This window comes from Pyxicephalus adspersus, chromosome 2, assembly GCF_032062135.1.
Source record: "Pyxicephalus adspersus chromosome 2, UCB_Pads_2.0, whole genome shotgun sequence".
Taxonomy (NCBI): domain Eukaryota; kingdom Metazoa; phylum Chordata; class Amphibia; order Anura; family Pyxicephalidae; genus Pyxicephalus; species Pyxicephalus adspersus.
This window is the reverse complement of record NC_092859.1, coordinates 631,036-655,506: the sequence shown is the minus strand read 5'-3', so window position 1 is coordinate 655,506 and position 24,471 is coordinate 631,036. Positions and strand designations below refer to the sequence as shown.

At 41.3% G+C, this 24,471-nt stretch overlaps 4 protein-coding genes across 4 annotated transcripts in view; all 4 read left to right on the top strand.

The window, feature by feature from the left end:
• LOC140322641 (C-reactive protein-like) overlaps positions 1–24,471 on the top strand; it is a 41,800-nt gene that overhangs the window by 14,394 nt on the left and 2,935 nt on the right. The gene's annotated exons all lie outside the window — the stretch shown is intronic.
• On the top strand, positions 1,935–8,899 carry LOC140324838 (C-reactive protein-like). The gene is made up of 3 exons (XM_072402965.1): positions 1,935–2,016; positions 2,718–2,768; positions 8,071–8,899. The coding sequence occupies exons 1-3, from the start codon at positions 1,935–1,937 to the stop codon at positions 8,700–8,702; spliced, it is 765 nt and encodes a 254-aa protein (XP_072259066.1). The 3' UTR covers positions 8,703–8,899.
• LOC140324837 (C-reactive protein-like) lies at positions 10,112–11,067 on the top strand. The gene is made up of 2 exons (XM_072402964.1): positions 10,112–10,707; positions 10,967–11,067. The coding sequence occupies exons 1-2, from the start codon at positions 10,122–10,124 to the stop codon at positions 11,065–11,067; spliced, it is 687 nt and encodes a 228-aa protein (XP_072259065.1). The 5' UTR covers positions 10,112–10,121.
• The window catches only part of LOC140322636 (serum amyloid P-component-like), a 54,086-nt gene continuing 49,317 nt past the window's right edge, over positions 19,703–24,471 (top strand). The window contains exons 1-2 of the mRNA XM_072399191.1: positions 19,703–20,246; positions 21,549–21,610. Of these exons, the coding sequence (XP_072255292.1) occupies positions 21,553–21,610 (58 nt within the window). The 5' untranslated portion in view covers positions 19,703–20,246; positions 21,549–21,552. The remainder of the gene's footprint in view (positions 20,247–21,548; positions 21,611–24,471) is intronic.

The following is a 24,471-nucleotide window of genomic DNA, read 5'->3' as shown; positions in this document are numbered from 1 at the left end:
TACTATGGTGCCACATCCAATATGAAAGGCATTGAATGGATATGAGACTGGTATATGTACTCTATGTATTCCCTGTTTTAATGATTAAATAAATTAAGTTTTTATATTTTAAAATATTTGTGTGAATAATATTGGTGCCTGAAAAGTTCATAAGATGAATGGACGGCACAAGAATCTTAGTAAGTGATATCAGGTACAACATACTATTATTAATACCATTAGAATCCCCTTATATGTGATGAAATAAAAGAAAGCAATGGAATTCTGGTGTTCAAAAATGTTCAAACGTTATTGTTAAATAATTACCCATACCAAAACTTCAACATTTGGTGTGTCAGGTAAAGATCGGTTCCTCTTGGACATGAAAGGGTAAATTTAACTGGGGATTAAGGATTTAAAGTAAATATAACAGAGACTGCTGATCCAGGGAACATCCGATTGTCTCATGGGATCAGGAAGGAATTTTTTCCCCGTTGGAGCAAATTGTACCCGGGGTTTTTTTTTTGCCTTCTTCTGGACCAACTATGTCTTATTGGGTTTATATCTGGGATATGTTTATTTCCATAGTGGGTGGACTTGATGGATTTATGTCTTAATTCAACCAAACAATGTAACTTTGTGTATGAGGAATATTTTATTATTTTATGAGGCTCTGATTGTGTTATCTCCTCCTAGCTAATGATTGTGTTCTAGTTCTCTTGGAACAACAACAGAGGTAAGCTTGTTAAAGTTAGTTGTTAGAAGAAGCTTTCATGGGTAGAATCTAATATAGGGGGGGGGGGAAGAAACGAGTGATTACAGAATGATCATTTATACTTCATTAGTTTTCTTTAGGAACTAAAACTTTCATGTTTTCTATGGAGTGGTCAGGGTGTGAGAAATGATTGTCCTATGTACCTCTATGGTGTATTTGCGTATTACCAATACACCAGCTGTATACTTACTAGCTATGATTCCAAGCTTTTTGCCATCTGCTAAGAGCTCCATATTCTGCCATTTCTGGACAGCTGCTAGGGTGGTGATGCCGAGGCATTGGCACCCCGTCATCTTCTCTATGTAAATGGCTTTACAACATATGGAGAACCTGGTTGCAGACTAGGATGACCATAAGGATCACAGAGATTCTGATCGGTTACATTTTTATGTCTACCCCCCTTATGCCTGTCCCCCTACTAAACTCCCTGGGTAATGATTGGCTGATCGGCAATGGAAGCTCCTTTTGTTCTCATGTTGATTGTATTAACCTCCAACTAAGGACATGGCATTTTTTATATTTGCTGGCTGCTTCCTCTTGGTAAGTTTTCTTGTGAATACCATACAGAACCTGTTACCACCCATGGCACAATCACATCACTTCGTATTATTGGCCATCTCTAGCAGAACAGAAATGTGAGGATCTTGTTGATGGTGCTCTGTAATGGCGCCATGTTGGAAGTCAATGGGCTCGACGCAGTAATGATTTCACTGTCAGTGCAGCAAGCTGTTGTTTGTGGAGATTGGGTAATGTGGGTAATTATCTGTATCTGCAGTGCCCATGGCTCATATAGCAATTCCAGGATTTATAACAGGCTTTAAATAGATTTGGCTTTAAAGTTCCAGCTTTGTGTCTTTCTAAAACATTAAGCCTGAATTTTGCTTAATAATGAATAATAACTTAATAATAATTTTGTGTTCTTTTAGGGAGATGGAGCTGTATGTGCTGGTGTTGTTACTTGTGATACCGATATATATATATATATATATATATATATATATATAAATTTTCAAAAATAAATAATATACTTATACTATAATATTATAATATAAAATAAATGTTCATGAAATACAATGTACTGCTTTTACACATATAAATCCACTGTATTGCATTCAATAAAGTTATTTCGTATTGAATGCAACACAAATGGATTTGAATTTTCCGCCCCACCCTGAAGGGAATGCCCACATGCACCAACGTCACTGGGAACTCCACGGAGACTAATCGAGTGCAGAGGAAGCCGCCCGGAGGAAGAAAAAAAGGTAAGGCTTCATTTATCATTACTTCCCTTAGGTTTACCTACCCTGAGTGTGACTCGGGGTCACCACTCTTAGCATCTTTTTTCTACTCCAAGTCACACTCGGGTTACCACTCAGGGGGTTAAAGGATGTCGCTGGGTTGGTAACTGGGGATAAAGACAGTCCAGATTTACTAAACACATTTTTTAGCTCTGTGTACAGAAAGGAAAATGGCAGAGCTCAAGTCCAAATTCATAATAGCAATATCACTGCCTTAAATGAGTCACAATGGCTCAGAATTGATATGATGGACAAACAGCTGGGAAAAATTAATGTTGACAAAGCACCAGGACCTGATAGATTACATCCACGTGTCCTCAAAGAGCTGAGCTCAGTTATTTCAAAGCCATTATTTCTAATTTTTAGAGACTCTTTAGTCACTGGCAGGGTCCCGATGGATTGGTGTAAGGCCAATGTGGTTCCTATCTTCAAAAAGGGAGCAAAGTCATAACCAGATAACTACAGACTGATTAGTTTAACATCCATAGTTGGAAAGGTCCTAGAGCAGGCATGTCCAAAGTCTGGCCTCCGGGCCAATTGCAGCCCATGTTTAGGTTTTCACTGGCCTGCAGCCTCTGTCTTCAAATGAACTATGTGTGGCCCGTGTGGGTGTGTGTGTGCGCACAGGGAATCCCCTATGTTTGTAGTGGGCATGTTCTGTGCAGGATCCGTACGGACCACGCCCACTCTGAGAAGACGTTCTCTGCACTACACCGGTGAGTCTACACTGACACCAAACTTTCTTTGAATCAGAGTGGGCGTGGTCTGTGCGGATCCTGCACAACACATGCCCACTACAAACATAAGGGATTCCCTGCACATTTCACAACACTGCACACATCACACAGCACAACACTGCACACATCACACAGCACAGCATTGCTTACAGCACAACACAGCACACAGCACAACACTGCACACATTACACAACACTGCACACAACACACAGCACCCCCCCCCCCCAACTATGCAGTGTAAAACACAAAGAAACAAACCTGGAATCTCCCACATTTAATTCAGCAAAATTACATCTGCCACATCCAAAAATTAATGAATAGTAGAAAAAGGAAAAATGAGGGGCTTTAAAGGCATTATATTTATATGTTAGATACTCAGCAACATAATTATGTGTGTGTATACATATATTAAGTAAAACACAAAGAAACTACTATGGTGCTTGGCATGAGAAGAGTGGCCAAGCTTACCAGTACACATTAATGGTTCAAAGAATGTCAGGCTGATTGGTCGGCCCCCATACATCTTCATCTCACCAAATATGGCCCGCTTTGCAAAAATTTTGGACATCCCTGTCCTAGAGAATTAGATAAAGAGCCACATAGAGGAGTTTCTGCTAGAAAATAATATTATAAGTGATAGTCAGCATGGCTTCAAGAAAGACAGAAGTTGTCATACAAATTTACTCTCTTTTTATGAGGAAGTAAGTAAACAGGTAGACAGTGGAGTGGCAGTTGATATAGTGTACTTGGACTTTGCTAAAGCATTTGTCTGTTTCAATTACTTTATTAATTTTTCATTTTAATCATACAAATAAATCAAACAAGCCAATAAAAATGTGTCATAAAGCATTCACATTCCAACAGATTATATCCTAACAGTATAACCGCTATACAACACAATCTTCAGATTTCTTTATTGTATATGTCTCCCCTAACTTCTAACATTTCTCGCTTTAAACTTTGCTTATTTTCTATCTTTTATTAGAATTGTTACCTCATTACACAATATGCTCCTAATTAGTTCCTCATTGTATTGCCGCCTACTCCCACCCCCTCATATATTCCTCCATGACAAAATGATCTAATATAATCCTTTACCTATTATCTTACCCAAAACAAACAAACATGTAATTATCTTAGTGAGAGAAAAGAATGAATCCCTTTCCCTCCATTACAACAAACGCTTCTTCTATTTCATTGTTTTGTTGTTATATATGGAGAGAGGAGACTTTATCTTTTAACAATTATTCATTCCATATTATTTCAGTCTTCATTCCTCCCCTTGGGAATGAAATAAGAACTCATCTTTCTTTTTCACTTTATAATTTACTGGTGATACTGCATATATTCCTAATATTTTCCATTTTTCCTTTACTAATTATAGCATACTTATTTTTGCCAATCAGTTAAACGTGACATATATTGTCAAATAATCTTATCATATTACATATAACATTGACAACACTAAAACACAAGGACAAAGAAGAAAGGGGGGAAGGGAGGCAGGGCAGCTAACACTCCGGCATATTACCCCCCCTTGCGGTCTGATTCTGGCCGTATTTCCATGCAGAAAGTTGTACAATTTTTTGAATGGAAATTTAATATACATTGTAGACCTATAATTCTTAGGGATAACTCACCAACACATTTATAATAGGTAATAAATTTAATGATAAACTTAAAAAAAACACAAAAATCTGTTAAAAAAAATAATGTATAATTGAATATAACTGTACAGCAGCATATATAATACATATAATATAGTATTTATATATTATATGAATATTTATTTGAATTGGATCCAATACAAAATTATTTGAATTTCCCGCTGCTAAATTCCGGGCTGCACCGACGCATGACGTCACCAGGACACCTTGTAGGACATCTCTCCACTTCGTGGCCGGAGATCGGAGGAGGCAGACGTGTCCCCAGGACCTGCGGGGACCAGCAGGATGCTGGGGGACAGCGACGGAACATGGTAAGTGGCTTTTTTCTGATTTTAGGTACCCCAAGTCTGACCCCGGATTACCGCATTTTGCATGTAAAAGCGACTCCGAGTCAGACTCGGGAATACCACTAGGGTAGTTAAAAGGGATCATATGTTACATCCTACTTGATCAATGATGTTGCTATATGGTCAGTATTGACTGGTCCCAGCCCTTAGGCATATTTCGCTCTCATCTTCACCAGAATCCAGGACATTTTATTCCTTACTTGTTGCACATTGGGGGTTGTAGACCACCAAGCCTTAGCCAAAACCATTTTGGCTGAAGTAAAAAGATACGTTAACAATTTAAATTGAACAGGACAATGGTTTCAAACACAAAAGTGCCTTTGCCGTTTTTTTTAGGAAATGCGCGTACCATCAAAGTATAAGCTAGTTGATCTACTCTCGTACAAAATTTTCTGATTTTAGGACACTTCCACCATACATCCCCCAAAACATTTACCCCCACAGGTCGGCTGAAACTTAGCAAGCCTAGATGGTCTCATGTACCATCGTAACATTCATTTATAATTAGTTTCTACCGCTGAAGCGTTAATGCAACTATGGGCCCCTGCAGACCATATCTGATTCCAATCCTCCTGTTCCAATAACATGCCCATATCTGCCTCTAATTTGGATATAAAAGGTGGGATTGCCAAATTTATTTAAACTAAAGTATTGTACAGAGCCAGTAAGACTCATTTTACCTTTGTGTTCTGTACACACAATTTCTCAAACCACGTCATATTGTAAGTTCCAGCTACTAATCTAAGCCTAGTTTGTACAAAATGCCTGATTTGGAGATATCTTAAAAGTTCCACCGGTGGGGCTTCATATTTTTCTCTGAATTCACTAAAAGGAAGAATCCCAGCTGAGTTAATAAAATGATGAATCCTGTATAGATCCTTCTCTACCCACCACGAGAAACGCCTCGGCTCCTCCAAACCAGGGAGAAACAACGGCTCCTCAATTATAGAACCTTCTGGACTGTGACCAGACATAAGGCCCCCCGCATGTTTAATAGAATCCCATACACAAAGTGTATCTAGGAACTCGGGGGCATTTTGCCCCCAAAAATATTCTAACATTTTACTAATATATTATATTATATTATATATAATATATTATATTATATATATATAATATTTCTAACATTTCATTTTTTTTGTATCTTTTTAAGACATGATTAGGCATAGCTAATGGGAGGACTCTCATGGGATATAAGAACTTCGGTAACCAGGACATCTTTATAGAGTCTATACGACCCAACCATGAAATTTGATAGCATTTCCATGTTTCTAATAAGCTTATCAAATGTTTCACTAAATCGGGGATGTTAACAGTGTACAAGAGATCGTATGATGAGGGGATATTTATAACCAAATAGCTAGGTCTTTTTGACTCCCATTGAAAGGGAAAAGACTCTTTAAGCAGTTTCACCAGTTCCATTGGTAAATTAATACTAAGGGTCTTACGTTTTGAACTATTTAACTGCAGCCCCGAGAAAGCCTGAAAACCCTCCATTACCTTCATCAAATTGGGCAAAGTTACCACGGGATTCGTCAAACTAAGGAGGATATCTTCTGCAAAAAGACAGAGTTTATGTTGCTCCCCTTAATCTCTCTACCCTGAATGTCAAATGTCAAAAAACTCGTTTGGTCACTGGACACCATAGCACCTATACCCCCTTCCAGTCGGGACGCCAAGATTGTCGCCAAGATCTTGGCGTCCAGATTAAGAAGAGAGATTGGCCTATAATTACACCAATTCATTGCGTCGCTAGAAGGCTTTGGTAGCATACAGATGACTGCCTCCAAAGTGCTAGATTGGTGTAAGGCCAATGTGGTTCCTATCTTCAAAAAGGGAGCAAAGTCATTACCAGGTAACTACAGACCCGTTAGTTTAACGTCCATAGTTGGAAAGGTGCTAGACAGTTTGATAAACAACCACATAGAGGAGTTTCTGCCAGAAAATAATATTATAAGTGATAGTCAGCATGGTTCAAGAAAGACGGAAGTCATACAAATTTACTCTCTTTTTATGAGGAAGTAAGTAAACAGGTAGACAGTGGAGTGGCAGTTGATATAGTGTACGAACTTGGAACGTTAGCTGAAAATTCTGAAAAGGGTTCCATAAGGGCTGCCGCCTTGTGCGGTTAGCTGATGAATGTACACAAAGATGCTGAGACTCAACTCATCATAGTTTGCATTTTTCTAGACAGTTATGCAAAAATATTATTCCTTAACTATCCCCTCCCTTCTATACCAAGAAAAGAGAGGGGTTCCTGTCATTGTGAATCCAATGCTGGATGGGTTGTTGTGGAATATCATATTTAGACATCACTGGACCATGTAAATATTAGTTTAAAAAAGTCATAACATTAAATTTTGCTTTTGTGTTGTTATGTATATATGGATTATGGATATGGATTTTTGAACCCCTAATTAGATTAGGAAGGGGGTGAGGAGGCAGATTGGGGATCTCCTTAATAAACAGGGCTTCCACATTCCATTAGGATACCCAGCTGAAAATCCCTATAACATGGGGGATATGTTGTGGGGAAGTCATCGTGGGACACTTAAAAAAGAAATGGATCCTGAAAATGTAATAATTTTACTAATTTGTACAAAAGACTTAGTAAGACAAGAATGATATACATATTACATAGACATTTAAATGTGTGTATTGTGGTTATTGCTAAGATTTTCTAACCCTCTATGTAATCAGGTAAGGTGTTCTATGTACATCTGTAATAATTCCCCAGGGTTAAGGGGAGGATATCTGGGGCCCCCTTATAAAGGGGGCATCCACATTTCTAATAAGCTCCCTGCCTATAGTCCTCATATAACCCATGGCTTATATTGTAAGGAAAAGGCATTCTCCCCCAACAATGGCCCTTGCAACTAATGGGGGAAGGCAAGGATCTAGTTATTGTGAAAAGGAAAAAGGGACACATACCTGGGGCTTCAGGATGTCAGCTCATAAGGGGATTTCACAGGTAAATGACATAAATAAAATAATTGTAAAACAAATGCCTATATAATCCTATTACTGTTCCAATAATAGCCTGGTTATGGGTGCTTCTTATGAACTATTGATGATATGAACACAAATGTTATACACCAAGCACAGAAATAAAATCACTGTCTATATATACACTGTTGTACATTGCTATTATTCTAGCACATATAATTACAATTAGGATATCAGTGATTCCTCAGTCATACAAAACATTGAAGCAGTAATACAATAATTACAGTAATTTATTTTGTGGTTTTTTTGTTTTTTCTCTAGATTTGGAGGGTAAAGTTTTCATCTTCCCAAAAGAAACTAACACAGCTCATGTTCTTCTAAGGCCATCAGTTACAAAGCCATTGCAGAACTTCACCCTCTGCATGCGTTACTACACGGAACTCACCCGTACCCATACACCTCTCTCCATGTCTACCGCCACTATGGACAATGCCCTTGCACTCATCTTTAAGCCTTCAAACATCCTAACTTTCTATATAAATAATGATTTTGTTAATATTAGGACAGACGCAGAATCTTTGAACTGGAGACATATGTGTGTGACGTGGGACTCCAGCAGTGGAATAGTCCAGCTTTGGGTCAATGGGAAGGTCTATCCAAGGAAGGTCCTAATGAAAGGGAGCTCCATAATATCAGAAAATATCATTCTTCTGGGACAGGAACAAGATTCCTTTGGTGGAAGGTTTGATGTTGCTCAGTCATTCGCTGGAGAAATAAGTGATGTCAATATGTGGGATGTTGTCCTGACACCCGAAGACCTCCAGAAATCCTTGTTGGGTTGTCTTCATGGGAATTTCATTAATTGGAAGTCTCTACTATATGAAATCAAAGGAGAAGTTCTTGTTCAGTCCAAACTCAGTCTATTCAGTGCCCCATACAAAACTTGCTCCTAATATCCCGAACAGACAATACAGAATTGAAAATGTTGATGGAAATGATGATTACTTTGAAATTTATGTCTACAATGAGAGGTGACAATCACAGCTAGTAGTGAAGAACAAATAAATGAAATGACACAATTGGAAAATATCAGACACCGTTCCCACTTGTATACCTTTATTTTAATTAAATACATTTTCCAAATTCAAAAGATTCTTTGTTGTCTTAGTTTCAGCTATGCACACCAATCATAAAATAATAAGTTGCTGTTGTTTTGTTGGTGAGCTATTTGCAATAGTCTCCAAAGATCGGCTCATTAAATCTGTGTTACCGTATTTTTCGCCGTATAAGACGCTCCGGAATATAAGACGCACCTAATTTTAAAGGAGGAAAATCTGGAAAAAAAGATTCTGAAAGATTATTCCCCTTCTGATCACTCATGTGCCATTCAAATTCCCCTTCTGATCACTCATGTGCCATTCAAATTCCCCTTCTGATCACTCATGTGCCATTCAAATTCCCCTTCTGATCACTCTGTGCCGAGTATCTTATTTTAATTATTTTATAACACGGTATTTGTCGTATAAGACGCACCAACTTTTCCCCCCCAGTTTTGGGGAAGAAAAAGTGCGTCTTATACGGCAAAAAATACGGTGTATCACAAGTGCAATAAATATTAAAAAGGTCTCAGATTTCACTTTGCTGCACACAGATAAGTAAAGACTTTTGATTGAGGGAGTAGTTAGGGACTTGTACAAAAACTCCTTGCATGAATGGATAAATGTGGAGGACGTTGTATGAGCACATGGACTGAATACATCACAAACTACATAACTACATGGTTGTGCCACTTTACTTATTTTTGTAAAAGAAAACTTCCCAATTTCAAATCTCATTTCTTTTTTCTGTTATCCTCAAAACTACTTACTCCTCTCTACTGTTCATGGTAAAAACTTATTCAGGAAAGTCAAATGTTCTGATAAGCAACAATCATTTGTGCAAACCATAGAGAAGGAGAATTTCCAATACAAATTGCCTGATTTATATCTGGAATTATACAAATGATCTGGCAATAGGAGGTTATTAGAATTTTGACATGCCTGCATGTTGTTTTTCTGTTAATTTTGTAAAACTTAAAGTTTGGTTGGAAAAAGTGCAATAAAACTGAACAAATAAGTAGGAAAGTTTGGAATTATATTTTGCAAACATTTTTCCCATCCTTACTCCCGTGATGTTTACTTGGTCCATTTAACTAAAGGGGTCCTCAACTCTAGTCCTCCAGGGCCGGGATTCACGCACATTGTTATGTGATAATGAAGTAATGTAGGATTTACAAAGTCAGAAACCAACTGTGTATATACCCCAGACCTAAACTATTGATTTGTAGCACTAATGTGGTTTGTATGTTTTCTTCCATAGATTTGGACGGTAAAATGTTTATCTTCCCAAAAGAAACCAACACAGCTCATGTCATTCTAAAACCTACAGTTACAAAACCATTGCAGAAAGTCAGTGTCTGTCTAAATTCTTACACAGACCTCTCACGTCGCTATTCTCTTTTCTCTATTGCTACGCCTGGGAAGGACAATGCTTTCCTAATCTACCCAGAGCCTCCAAACATCTGCTCCATATATATAAACCAGGCAATTAGCAATATTAGGATAGACCCGGGGTCCTTAGGCTGGATGAACCTCTGTGTGACCTGGGACTCCAACACTGGAGAAGTCCATCTTTGGATCAACGGGAGACACTACCCAGGAGGAGTCCTAATGAAAGGGACTTCTATTGCAGCTGAAGCCAGCATTCTACTAGGACAAGACCAAGATACTTTTGGTGGAGGGTTTGATGCTTCTCAGTCATTTGTTGGGGAAATAAGTGATGTCAATATGTGGGATAAAGTCCTGACACCGGAAGACATACAGAAGGCCATCTCTGGTGATCTCCATGGAAATCTCATTATTTGGAAATCTCTAGTCTATGAAATTAAAGGAGACGTTCTCGTCCAGGAGAAACTTCAACGTAAGTCTGCCATCTTAGAACGTATGGCTTTTTTTTCAGGTTCTCTGCATTGCAGTGAAAAATACAATGACAATGGTGATTTATTTGTTTCTTTCTCTCCTTCTGTTTCTATGTCTCTCTCTTTCACTCTTTCTCTCTCTGTCTATGTCTCTCTCTCCATATATATATATATACGAACAACATACACTCATCCATACTCAGGTACTAGGTTGCTGTTCAGAGTCTGAACATACAACATTTGGTTTATTTTATTACAAAGTACCTTCAGCTAGCTCATCCAATGTGTACATCCGGCTAATAGTAACGATCTCCATTATTCCTGGGTCTTCCAGTGTTACTGGTATTATTATGGTACGCTAAGCCCAGTAGTAATTCCTTTGAGCTGATCACTATACACAACAGGTAGCATCGTATCTGTGACTGGATTTAGAATATTTCAAAGTTAAAATTTTGCTTTAGTTCCAGTGAACAGATCTCAAACTAAACTGAAGGAGAATTCAACTATATTCATCATCTCAATCCACATAATAAACATGTGCTTTCATTGGGTCAATTCCTTATACTTTAGAAGTAGATCCCTCAAACATTTGAAGGAGAATTATTGAAACAAGTGTGATGTAATGTTTATGCATGTTTTTTTGTACAAATTTTACATACAATGAAAAAATAATTAAATAATAACTTGAATGTACTTTTTAATTAAATTTCTTTGTTCATACAAAGGATTTATTGTTACGCTATGCCATTTTTTACAGTAAACATTTGAAAATTAATTGGGTAAGTGGTTAAGGTAAAAATAGCTTTTCCTGGAGTGTTCAGTGTTAGCACTAGTGTTGGTTTAATAGCTCACTATTCGGCCTATAAATACATTTAAAAAGACATGTCAAGACTCCCCAGCCCTGCACAACACTTTACAAGTAAAAAAAAGAAGAAAGTCTTTCTTCTGTTGCTGGTTCGGCCATTTTATGGGGCGGTCAAGGTAACATGCCGGATTTTATACCGTCTCCAAGGCCGAGTGGGACATAAGGGGGTTCCTCTGGTCCAAAAATTAGCCACCAGGTTTCACTGCTCCTTTACAAGCCATACACAAGTTTCAGAGTACAGGTAGAGGTCTCTAAGGGGGGTCTTTCAGTCAAAAAATTAGCCAGCTACACAGCTCTGTTATAAGTTACAAGTGACAGGTGGCAGCAGCAGGAGGAGGAGGCGGTGGGCACTGAGACCGAGCGGGGAGCGTATTGGTAACTGGCATCTAGAGCTGGCTGTAGTGCATCATCAATGCCACCTAGATGACTGTAATGCCATATTTATGAATGGAGTACTGACAGGTGGCAACAGCAGGAGGAAGACTCTGAGAAGTGGGCTCTGAGACGGATCATGGACAGCATTGGTAACTGGCATGTAGAGCTGGGTACTGGGCAGGCGGCATCAGTAACAGCATGAGGAGGAGGCGGTGGGCCCTGAGAAGGAGCAAGGGCGGCATTAGAGGTTGAGGCCATCACCTATATGGACAGTGTAGAAGCTGTAGCTATTGGAGACACGAATGAATGAATGAGATTCCAATCTGTCCCTACCTACTATGTAGCGAAACCACATGAATCGGAATAGGCTAGGTGGAAGGACACCCTGTTGAGCTTGAGTCTAGTCTGGCATCTAGAGCTGGGTACTGGGCAGTAGGCAGATTTAGGATGATGGCCTCAAGCTCTTGCTGCTGCCCCCACCTGGCCAGTGCCCAGCTCTAGATGGCAGTTAACAATGCTGTCCACCATTTGACCCAGGGCCCAATGCCTCCTCCTCATGCTGTTACTGCTGCCCCCTGCCCAATACCAAACTCTAGATGCCAGTTACTAATGCTGTCCATGCTCCATCTCAGAGCCCACCGCTTCCTCTTCCTTCTGTTCCTGCTGCACGCCCCGGGCTAAATCAATATGAGCCATCAGGATGCAGCTATACTTCCCATGAGTCAGCTGATTCGAGTGGGTGGCATCTTCAACCCTGGAGCGCAGCTTGAAGCGTAAGTGGAAGTGCAAGTCAATCACATCCAATTGGTGCAAATCTGCCAGTGTTGCTCTGTAGAAATTCCCTTCTATGATGTCCCAGCACACATTAGGAATTGGGTACTCTAGCATTTCACCAGCTTTGAATCCAACAGACATGGACGTGTTGCATATCACCAGACATTTGGGGCACAGCACCTCGGTGAGCCGAATAAACAGGTGGTCCAGGTTGGTTTTGTACATTTGCAGTGATTGCTCATGATACCTGATAACATCCTATATACACAAGGTGATGATGACAACATCGGGCTGAGGTCCATATTCGAAGTCGGCCAGCACGCTCTCTATGTACTCTGAATAGACACGGGTCAGGAAATACAATCATACAAGTTAGTGGTCAGTTCTGTAATGATGCACTTGGCAGTAAATTATGGCATTGTGCATTTCACCCAGAGACCCCCAACATGTTGTTTGCAAATGACATGTCGCCTTCCCTTTCAGCTGCTTCTCAGTCCGAAAGTCATCATTCTGCAGTATTTTCACAAGATCCTTGTTGTCGGATCTTTGAATGGAGTCTCCCAGGACGGCCACATACTTGTTGTGGAGAAGTCTCCGGACGTCTGCTGAGCTCAATAACTTCATGGCTCAATGTGGTCAGCCAGGACCTCTCAGTCCCGTTAAACATACCAGTGTCTCATCTCATCCCCCCAACATATACAGAGAGACTGCTGTCCCAGTTCGGGGTTACATACACAGAAATTTAGTCCGATAAAGCGTGGTACCGATGGATGAAACAGAAGACATGGCCTTCTACATTCCATCACAAATTTCAGATTACACACTTCGGGGTGTCAATAAAGATGCACTACAACCAACTCTAGATGCCAGTTACTAATGCCTTCCACTCTCCATCTCAGGGCATACTATCGAGCGAAAGCACATGAAATGGAACGGGGTTTGGTGGAATCAGCGGGGAAAGAAAACCCTGTTGAGCTTGAGTCTAGTCTGGCATCTAGAGCTGGGGACTGGGCAGTGGGCAGCAGTAATAGCAGGAAAAGTAGCTGGTGGGCCCTGAGAAGTGTGGATGGCATTAACTGGCATCTAGAGCTGGGTACTGGGAGGAGGAGGCGGTGGGCCCTGAGAAGTGTGGATGGCATTAACTGGCATCTAGAGCTGAGTACTGGGAGGAGCAGACATTGGGCCCTGAGACGGAGCAAGGACGGCATTATTGTTTTAGGCCAACACCTATATGGACAGTGTAGAAGCTTTAGCTACTGGAGACATTATTGCGTAGAGGACTGCCTTTTCCTATCTGCTAACTGTAACTTTGTAAAATGCGGCATGGACAGCATTGGTATCTGGCATCTACAGCTGGGTACTGGGTACTGGGAATCCGGCAGCAGTAACAGCAGGAGGAAGAGGTGGTGGGCTCTGGAACAAAGTGTGGATGGCATTAGTAACTGGCATCTAGAGCAGGGTACTGGGCAGGCGGCAGCATAATTTACAGCAGGAGGAGGAGGTGGTGGGCTCTGAGAAATGTGGATGGCATTGTGAACTGTCATCCGGAGCTGGGTACTGGGGGAGCAGATGGTGGGCCCTGAGACGGAGCAAGGACGGCATTAGTGGTTGAGGCCATCACCTCTATGGACAGTGTAGAAGCTTTAGCTACTGGAGACATTGCTGTGTAGGGCACAGACTTTTCCTATCTGTTAGCTGTAACTTTGTAAAATGCGGCATGGTCAGCGTTGTTAACTGGCATCTACAGGTGGGTACTGGGCAGGCAGCAGTAACAGTAGGAGGAAGAGGTGGTGGGCTCTGAGATGGAGTGTGGATGGCATTAGTAACTGGCATCTAGAGTAGGGTACTGGGCAGCAGCAGTAACAGCATGAGGAGCAGGCATTTAGCACTGAGACGGAGGGTGGACGACATTAGTAACTGGCATCAAGAATTGGGTACTAAGCAGGCAGCAGCAGTAAGAGCATGATTCGAAGGCGGTGGGCCCTGAGACGAAGTGTGGACGGCATTAGTATTTGGCATTTAAAGTCAGGTACTGGGTAGGCGGCAGCATCATTTACAAGCAGGAGGAGGAGGCGGTAGGCTCTGATCGTGGAGACGGATCGTGGACTAGATTATTATCTTGCATTTACAGTTGGGTACTGGGAAGGCGGTAGCAGTAACAGGCAGTAGGAGGCGGTGGGCTCTGGTACGTAGCGTGGAACACATTGGAGGTTGAGGCCATCACCTCTATGGACAGTGTAGAAGCTGTATCTAATTGGGACATTAATGGATGAACGAAAATCACACTTTCCATACCTACTATGTACTGAACCCACATAAAAGGTAACGGACTTGGTGGAATACGCGGTGAAATACATAAATCTTTTATCATTTGTGGATATCTAGCAAGTGCTATCACAGTTAAATATCTGTATTTGTCTCACATAAATACATACGTTTTTATGGGTTTTAGGATACATACCAAGTGCTATCAGAATAAAATATCTGTGTTTTTGGAGAGAAATATATAATTTTTTATGACCTTTTGGATAGATACGATGTGCTATTGGAATCTAATATCTGTATTGTTTGTCGAGTAATACATCAAATGTTATGGCTTCAGGGATATATAGCAGAGTGGGATCAGAACTAAAGATCTGTATTTTCTGTAGAGAAATAAAGAATTTTTTGGATCGATACAAAGTGCTATCAGAATTAAATATCTAGATTTTTGGGAGAGAAAAATAGAAATTGTTATGGCTTTGGAGATGTATAGCAAAGTGGGATCGGAATGAAATATCTGGCTGAAGTCTGTTGGGAGTTAGCCATTTCTCCTCCTGCTCCCGCAGGGCACTTAGAATGGCTGCGTTCGTGTGGCTGACGGAACCCAGGCTTTGCAACCTCAGGACTACGTGGCAACGTCAGAATTGTGGACCGAAGCAGAAAACTGCAGGTTGGTGCTGGCGGTGAACAGATGCTGCCGAATGGGAGGTGCTGAGTCCCCATGGCAAAGTGTCCCTGGAGGAGGACACAAGGTTGAGGCACAAGAGTCAAAGGAGGAGGTGGAAGTGGAGGTTGAGGAGGAAATTACATGGCGATGTGCTCTGGGCGGAGGTAAGTATGCAGGCCTTGCTGCAGCTGCATCTTCCCCTGTTGCCACCAAAGTTACCCAGTGAGCTGTAAAGGAAATATAACTTCCCACTCCATGCTTGCTCGACTGTCGGTTGTCAGGTGCACCTTGCCAAAAACTGAGTGCTGCAGGGCCATAGACACATTGCTCTGAACGTATTCATGCAAAGCAGGAACACATTTTTCTGCAAAATACTTAGGCATAACGTAGTGTGGGTTCCTGCGGAGAAATGCATAACGGAATGCATTGGAGTCCACCAGCCGGTAAGGGAGGAGCTCTAATGCAACCAGCTGTGCAATTGCTGCATTGGATAGCTTTGTTTTGGGATCATTTGGGCCATATTTCCTGTTGCGCTCCAGCATCTGGGGGATGGAAAGTTGGATGCTGCTAATGCTAACCACAGAAACATTGGCGATGGAGTAGAAGTTGTGGGGCATGGCAGCGGAGGAGGATCGAGCAGTTTGAGCTTGCTTCCTGGGCGGAGGTGGTTGCACAGAGCTCTGTGCTTTGACCAGGTGTTCCCGCCAGTTTATAGGATGGTGGCCTTTTAAATGGGTGCTCATGAAACTTGTTCCAAGTTTGTTTGGGTTTTTGCCTTGTTTCAAGTATTGAGCACACAGTTTACAGATGACCATAGTGTTATCATCACTAAGGACATTAAAAAATGCCCACACTGGCAAATATCTAACTGGGCTGAAAGGTGCTCTGGATCTGGTGCTTGTGGTGGTGGTCCGCGGTTGTTGAGGCATAGCTGTGGGGACAGCTCCCAAGATTTACGTCTATGACTTACCTTACTGGTAACTGAAGAATGCAGAGTGTGGGCAGCTTTTACCCTCTTACTCCCTCTCCCCCTTTGAGGGCGCTCTGCAACCTCCTCCTCTTCTTCTTTCTCCTCCTCTTCTTCTTTCTCCTGCCTATGAGGATCTCCTTGTTTGCCCCATGTCAGATCAAAGACAACATCATCATCATCATCCAACAACTCAATGACTCTCTTTATGTCTGCATATTCTTCACAAAGAGAAACTGTGAATGGCCAATTGGGACTGACCCAAATATATTGTCATTGTGAAGGAGGACACAGTTTAGGCTCCACTTTGAGCTATCGATTGAAAAGTCACCATTCAGTTGAGTTATAGATTAGAATTCCCAATTCCTCCATTAAACCAGGTATGTTATGGCAATACACAAAGCCACTGTCAGTTATAAAGTACGGCAGAAATACAATGTCTCTGGTTGGAAAGTACGATACCTTTGTTCCTTTTCAAGTAAGTTTTTCTCACACAGTCTTGATGCTAGGAGTTCTGAAGCCTTCTTTGATAGTCCCAATTCTTGTTATCACGTGTTCCCTTTGTCAACATCCGTAAACCCTCCACACACTGTTTGCACACCTTATGAGGGGCCCAAGACTTATCTTGATCACCAAGTTTAACTTTGTAATATGACAAATAGGCTCGCTCTACAAATGTGCTGATGTTGGCCCTTTGACTGGGAATGGTGAAACTGCCACAGATATAACAAAATGAATCAACGAGAAACGGCAGAGCCAGACATGATCTGAAAATAGGGAAATGCGTGTGTAAGTAGAAAATTCTATTTTGCTTATTCACTACATAGAGCAGCACACAACCTCTGAGCACACTGTCTGCGTGTAATGAATTGCCGATACAAATACACGATACAGAATTCTCAATAATATAAACGGGAGAGAAAAAACCTGACGTGATAGAAGAAAACTAACTGCACATCAGAATCAGCATAGCTATTTTAGTGGAAATAAGCTTAAAAAATTGACGTCAACAAAAAATTGGTGTTGACGTCAATTTTTTTCAGTATAATATTAATTTCTTGTAATTGTTTTATCTTTTTTAAATGTTTTTCTCATAACAATACAGTGATATCAACTATAAGAAATAAAATAACATGGAATCAATGCACAGGCTGTATTCTTTCTTTTTGTTTTCTTCTAAATCCTGAACTCTCATTGGTTAGTAACTCATTGGTTAGTGAACTCTCATTGGTTAGTAAATCATTGGTTAGTGAACTCTCATTGGTTAGTAACTCATTGGTTAGTGAACTCTCATTGGTTAGTAAATCATTGATTAGTGAACTCTCATTGGTTAGTAACTCATTGGTTAGTAACTCATTGGTTAGTGAACTCTCATTGGTTAGTGAAGTAACGTTTGTCCCTTTTATCTGCTGAAGGATTTGTAGAAGGTTAGAAGGGCCGGAAGGCAGCAGGTAATGGCTTGTAGGGGGCAGCCATGGAACGCACTGCATGTAGGATTTTACTTTCAAATCTTCCTTTTTTCCCCTTAAAAGGACTCCGCTCACTTTTTAGAAGACATGGCCAGGAAGCTGTAGCTTTAATACATCTACTGGAATGTTTTCCAAACAGTTTATGGTGCCAAGGTAAGAAAGTGCAGTCCAACCCAATCTAGGCATCGAGGTCCATCTTAATATTCTTCAAATAATTCAGATTTTAGGATGTGACCTCTATAAAACAAATATAATTTATTTCAATAATAGACATCCAAAATGGATTATTCCAGTTTTTTCTCTTTTGCATGAATGGGGGAATGGGGGGTCCAATGCTTCCAGTATGGGGCTTAACCTTTCAGTTGACCAGAGCACCTGAGATTCTTACCTGAGATTGGCAGAACTCAAACATGAGACGTCATCATGAAAATGCCACCAGCTTAGGAGCTGCAACTTTTACTGCATTCCCTGCATAAATGGCCTGGAGATCCCTAGAAACCAACGTAGTTCTGTCACCACGTCTGGACAACTTGGGATTGATCATAGACACCAATATTAGGGTTACACTATACGTTAGGGTTTGTCACGCTAGGACATACATAAGGAGATCACAGAAATGCTCCTTTCAGCTCCTTCACCGGACATTTGAACCTTTGTACAGTTATTGTCTTCCTGTCTATATGCATCAGGTCCGAGCTATACATTAGCATTACAGAGATTTGGGAGCCATCTGACTGTCATTCATTCTTTGGACCTAAAGGTCACCACTTGCAGATACAGTCTGATAGCATCTCATCAGTGGTCAATATACGGCCATAGAGTTATCAAAAGTTCTCCAAGCCTGGAAAAGATCGACTATCATGGAAGAACCTGGATGATCCACCATCCCAGGAATTGATTTCTTAAAAATCATTTGCTTATAGTTGGTAAATGTTTCTAGTCCTAGACCAGATCCATTCCAGGTTTGGTGGATCACCCAGGTCACCTTATTCTATCTTCAGCATACATAGAAAGCGTTTATAAATCAGACCTAAAGACTGATGGGTCAGAAAGGGACAAGGAGTCAGGCTGCAAAACAAGAAGATCAATCTGTCACTGGATGGAAGGTCCTGGATCATGCCAAGGTTCTTATACCCAGACTAGAAAAATGACAAGTAGTCAGAAGGAGTCAGAACATTTACAGGGGTAATTAATCTTGGCTTGGTGGGTAACATGGCCAATCCTCCCATTTACAGCTCTCCGGGTCCCTAAATCCTGCTCAATGTTATAGAATCACAGGGGGCCAATTCTGGCTAGAAATATTATTGGACTTTATATGAAGAAAGGGTCACTACGCCAGAAATAATGGATTTCACTGAGTTTACTGGTAAAAATTACCTTGTGACACCCATGGCACTGCAATTCACAGAAACCTTGGGGTGTCAGCCCTTTCATATACGGCACATGGGTATTGGTTTCAGTTAGGCCCATGGTACCAGAAGCACCCATTGTGAAAGGTCCAGCAACTGAACCTTGGAGGGGTCTAAGAATAAAAGAAGCAGGCCTTCCATGGGGTTCAGACTGCCTTCCATTGGGACCCAGCTCCATGAAGCCATTACAATGCATCGTCTGGCTGTGCCCTTCATACACAGACAATGGCCGGGGGGTTCACATGGAATCCAATGTCCCTGCCCCCGGCCCTATGACGCAGCGTGCACAGGGGCCAGTGATCTCTGCATTCACCACTGGGGTCACATTCATATCTGGGGTCCTGCAGTTAGGAAAGTGAAGGTATCCGGAATAGTGTTAGCCATACAACATACAGAAACGTCCTATGAAAGCCCGTACGTGCTGAAAATTATTACAGAAAATTATATTAAAAAACAGCTCATATCAGAAGTTCAGTGTTTGTCCTGGCTAGGTAGCTTTTCATTTCCTTCGTGCATGAAAATATTATTGTTTGACATTGTTTGCGTTGGACTGCGATGTCGTTGCTTTTGGCTCCTTTACAATTGTGCTTTTATTGTGTTCCTTGTTTTTCGATGTCTGAGATCTCACTGATGGATGTCAGAAGGGTAAAGGAGGGGTTATTATGAGGAAGAGACTTTATAACACCTCTCCGTCCTCGTTACTTACCATTAATAGGAGGAGAAGGGAAGAATCTACATACACGGAGAATTCAGGTAATACACAGACAATTCACTGCAACTCTACCAATACAGGAATAGATTTCTCCAGGAAGATGTCTGCCATCCAAATAAATTGATCATTAGTATTCCTGTATGTTTCTGAGATTGTAGAAACCATGCATGTTTATTCTCTTACCAAAAGTCACAACCTCTTGGTGTTTGTATCAATATACAATAAGTCTTCTATATCATTTATTTGGATGGGGGGGATTTGTTCTGCAATATTCTGGGAATTGCTGCACCCATTTATACCTGATTCTTGCTTTCTCTATTCATTTGTGCAGCAACCAGTTTGTTATTCACTAAAGCCGAGCTTGTCCATCAGACTTCCATGTAATGAGTTATGATTCCTGGGTCGGTCTGCATATTTTCATGTTCCAAATGATATATTGCGGTTGTTAATCTTGTGGTGTTTTGCTCATTCTGCTTCCCCATCAGATTTTCATTTCCATTAGTTCCTTCCTTTTGGCTGACCACATCAAACTGTCTTTGCCCAATGCACAATCATGTATTTTCCTTATTAACCCGGTCGTGTCTTTGGGCGCAGACTCGTCTGAAAGATGGCGTCCTATAGGGGTGTCATGGGGCCTTACCCCAAATAGTGGTAATTATCACTGGGGATTACTCCGCTGTCTTGTTATACTTCTATGACAACATACAGAGGAACACGAGAGCATGAAATAGAAATAGATTATCTATAAAATAGCAAATCATAGGAGCATGTGACCAACCAATACAAGTCTTCCATAAAGACAAAACATATAAAAAGCACCAAAAAGAATAGAAAAGACTGGGAGAAAAAAACTACCCAATAGGAGATGTCATCGTTCTCCAAAAATAAACGTAAATGGACAACAACAATAAATTCCCAGCCAAAACGAAATTATAGCTATAAATGTGCAACAATATCACCAAACGTAAACCATATAAAGCTGCCATTGCTGGGGTCCAAGAAGCCCGAGCACCCCGTCTTTGTGATGGATCAGATTGGTAGCAGATAGAATGTTGTATTCCAGTGGGAGAGCATTCTGTCTCTGCAAGACCCAATTCTGAGAAGGAAGCCCGTATTATTCATATATATCTGACAATACCGCAGTGTATTTTATGCTTCTAATTTGTTTCCTAATTAAGTTCTTTGAGTGACTTATTATTTGTGTATGATTTGATTTGCAGAATATATATATGTTAGGAAATGGTTGTCTAATATTCACATTTATGTTAGAATTATTACTGAATAGCTGAAGAATTGTTATGGGCTTTTTGCTGAATTATTGCTTTTACTCATTTATTGTTCAGGGTGATGGAGCTGTGTGTGTTGGCGTTGCTGATGGTGATCCCGATGTCCCTTGCAGAGGAAGGTAGGTTGTAGAGCCGGAGGACAACTTACTGTCACTGGAAATCAGTGATAATGCTCTTTAATGTTTATTTTATGTTTCAGCTCACATTTAATAAAAGGAACGCATGGAGGGATAAAATTCAAATTTATGGCAAGGTTGGAGGGGTTCAGCTAATTTATGGTGTCATTCACCAAACTAAATTTTAATGAATCCATAATGCCCTCTATGGCATATTACTGTGAATAAATGGGTTCTGGTGCATTTTACCTACTCAGCATGAAGAGGTAAATAGTAAGCTACAACAAGGCAATGACTGCGATGAATTCAGAAGAACCCCAGAATTCTGTTTGTTCAAAAAATGCCCTCTAAGGTTCATGATACAGGGGTATAGTGATCAATCCATTACCCTGGAGGAAGGCCAGAATGGGGCAATTTGATGGGGAGCTATGTGGGCCCCTCCTTGCTGCATTTTCTGATGCTGTGAGGATCACTTCTAATTATTATTTTACCCCCGACATACCCCAAATCGTCTTACACCCTAAAGAATGAGATGAATGAGTTGCAGTTTTTATTAAACCAAAGCAGTCCTGCCAGATTGCAGATTTTAGTCCCAGGTGAAATTGTCCAAGTATTTGCCCAAGTATCGGTGTCATCGTATTTTTATTTCATTGAACGGATTCATTAGTGGTGGAATTTTAGTCTTTATCATCCCGAAAGCTATGTAAGGAATGAAAACTTTTATATTCTGATTGTAGGATGTTTTATGGATTAAAAAGAATAAATAAATAAATAAAGTATATAATATACATTATATCATCCAACAGTAAAACTAAACTCTTTCTCAGGAACAGAACCCGGCTAGTTAGGAAAAAAAACGAAAGCAAGCGCGTGCACCTCCCGATCCGGCCATACTGGGCTCCCCTGAACCTGGCCAGCCATGTGAAAAAGAAGGAACCTAAAAAAATGTGCACCCCTTCCTCCTGGATGCACCCCATTAGCCAGCACCAACAGCTTCATGTAATTGCAGGAATCAGTCTGCTTGGGAACTCGTATATTAATGGTGGAAAGACCCATTGTTGGGCTCATCCATACAACATGGCCAACAGATATCTGCTCAAGACCACATAATGGCCAGCTTGCCCCCTACCCTGGCTAAGTTCCAGGGGGCTAGTATGGCCAGGGACAGGGTGGGCTACACCTTATATGGCTATCCAGGTTCCAGGGGATGTTGCCTAAATGCTCATTGCCCTCTTTTCCTAGCCACCAATATTCTATGTCAATTTTTCCATCATTTTCATTATGCTGTCCTAATCCCTTGTTTAGGATAAGACCCGCCCAACTCTTTTAGGAAGGTTGGACCAATGGCCACCTCCAACACGTGTGCATGTTTCCCCCGGCTGTCCGACATGGAGAGTCATGGCTGCATGTGTAACTAGATATGTATAAATATTCATGTATGTCCAAATTTGGCTTTGGCTCCATGTACCTTCCCAATGCTCAACACAACTGAAGGAACCTTTGAGTGTTAGCTCCTGAGCCTCATGAGTTGACAAGCTCTTCTAGTCTGCATTACCTCACTCTGCCAATCTCCCATTGCACTTTATATTCTGCCTGTCGTCTTCTGATTCTGCTTCCTAGCACTATATATTCCTGTACCTGTTATGCCTGCTCTCATTGCAAATACTCCTGTTATTGCCACTTTCTGCTACATCCTGTCACCAACTTCAGGGGTATTGAGCAGAAGCCCTCTGATTATCTCAAACTCAAATGGAAGTGTAACATTCTCCTTCTCTTATCATGGCCTAACCAAGCTACTTCCATACTGTCCTGCCACTGTTAGGAGATGCCCATCTGTCTGGCGACATCACAGTATGAAGCACTGTTTATTCTGTCCAGGGAATGTCATTTGCAGCAGCCGGGAGAACTAAGATAGCAGCAGCCCCTGCTTCCCTTTAGCCGTGCAGCCTGGAGGGTTTATGGCATCCCCGGCATCCATTGTTAGGCTGCACACAGCTGAAGGGGATTCTAGAGGCTGATCAGCTCCTGACTCTGCACTGCTATTGGCTGCTGGGACTTTATAGCCTCTCTGTTCCCGGTCACTAGTTGTAGCGTATGGCTGGGCTAATCTGTGCTGGGGATTTATTGTCTGATTTACTGTTGCTGACCATTGCGTGTTTCTGACATTGCCATTTTACACTGCCTGGACTGACCTTTGCCTGTGACTCCGACTCTGCTTGTGTTTTGTCCTTTTGTTCTTGGTCTGGTGGACGGATATTCTGTGTATGACCTCTGCTCTGTATTCAGGACTTGGCTCTGTTGGAATCTTGGTACTTCTATCTGTGGGCTAATGTCTTGCTGCCGGCCCATTCCCAGACACCATCCCTTGCTCAGTAACTCCTGGGGGCAACCGAGTGCTGGGAGAGGTAACCAGAGTCTCCCGGGGCTGAGCGGGGGCTTACTATAGATGAAGAGTGCGGTGTTAGATTGGGGGACGGGTGTCTGGTGAACACTGGGGCTGACCAGGGCGTTACAGCCACTGTACAGAATTTGTGGCTATTGGCACTCACTTTAAGTTTTAATGTGAGATAGAACTTACTTTCTTCTTGCTGTTTATTCAAGCGCCTGCACGTTGCCCTGATGTTATCCAATTTCTACCAAACGCATAATTACATTACCATTACAAAACTAACATTTAGTTAGGGGAGCAGTGTAGTGCCACTGGCTTTTTGTCAGCTTAACCAATCAGTTATTCATGGTCAATGCCTGGGAGCGCGGTAGTGGTGACCATTGCATATGTTGCCTTTGGTGGAACGTCAGGGTTTGAGACACAAAGACACAAATAATTTGTCTCAGTCAGGGAAAGGAAGTTTTGTGTTAACTCT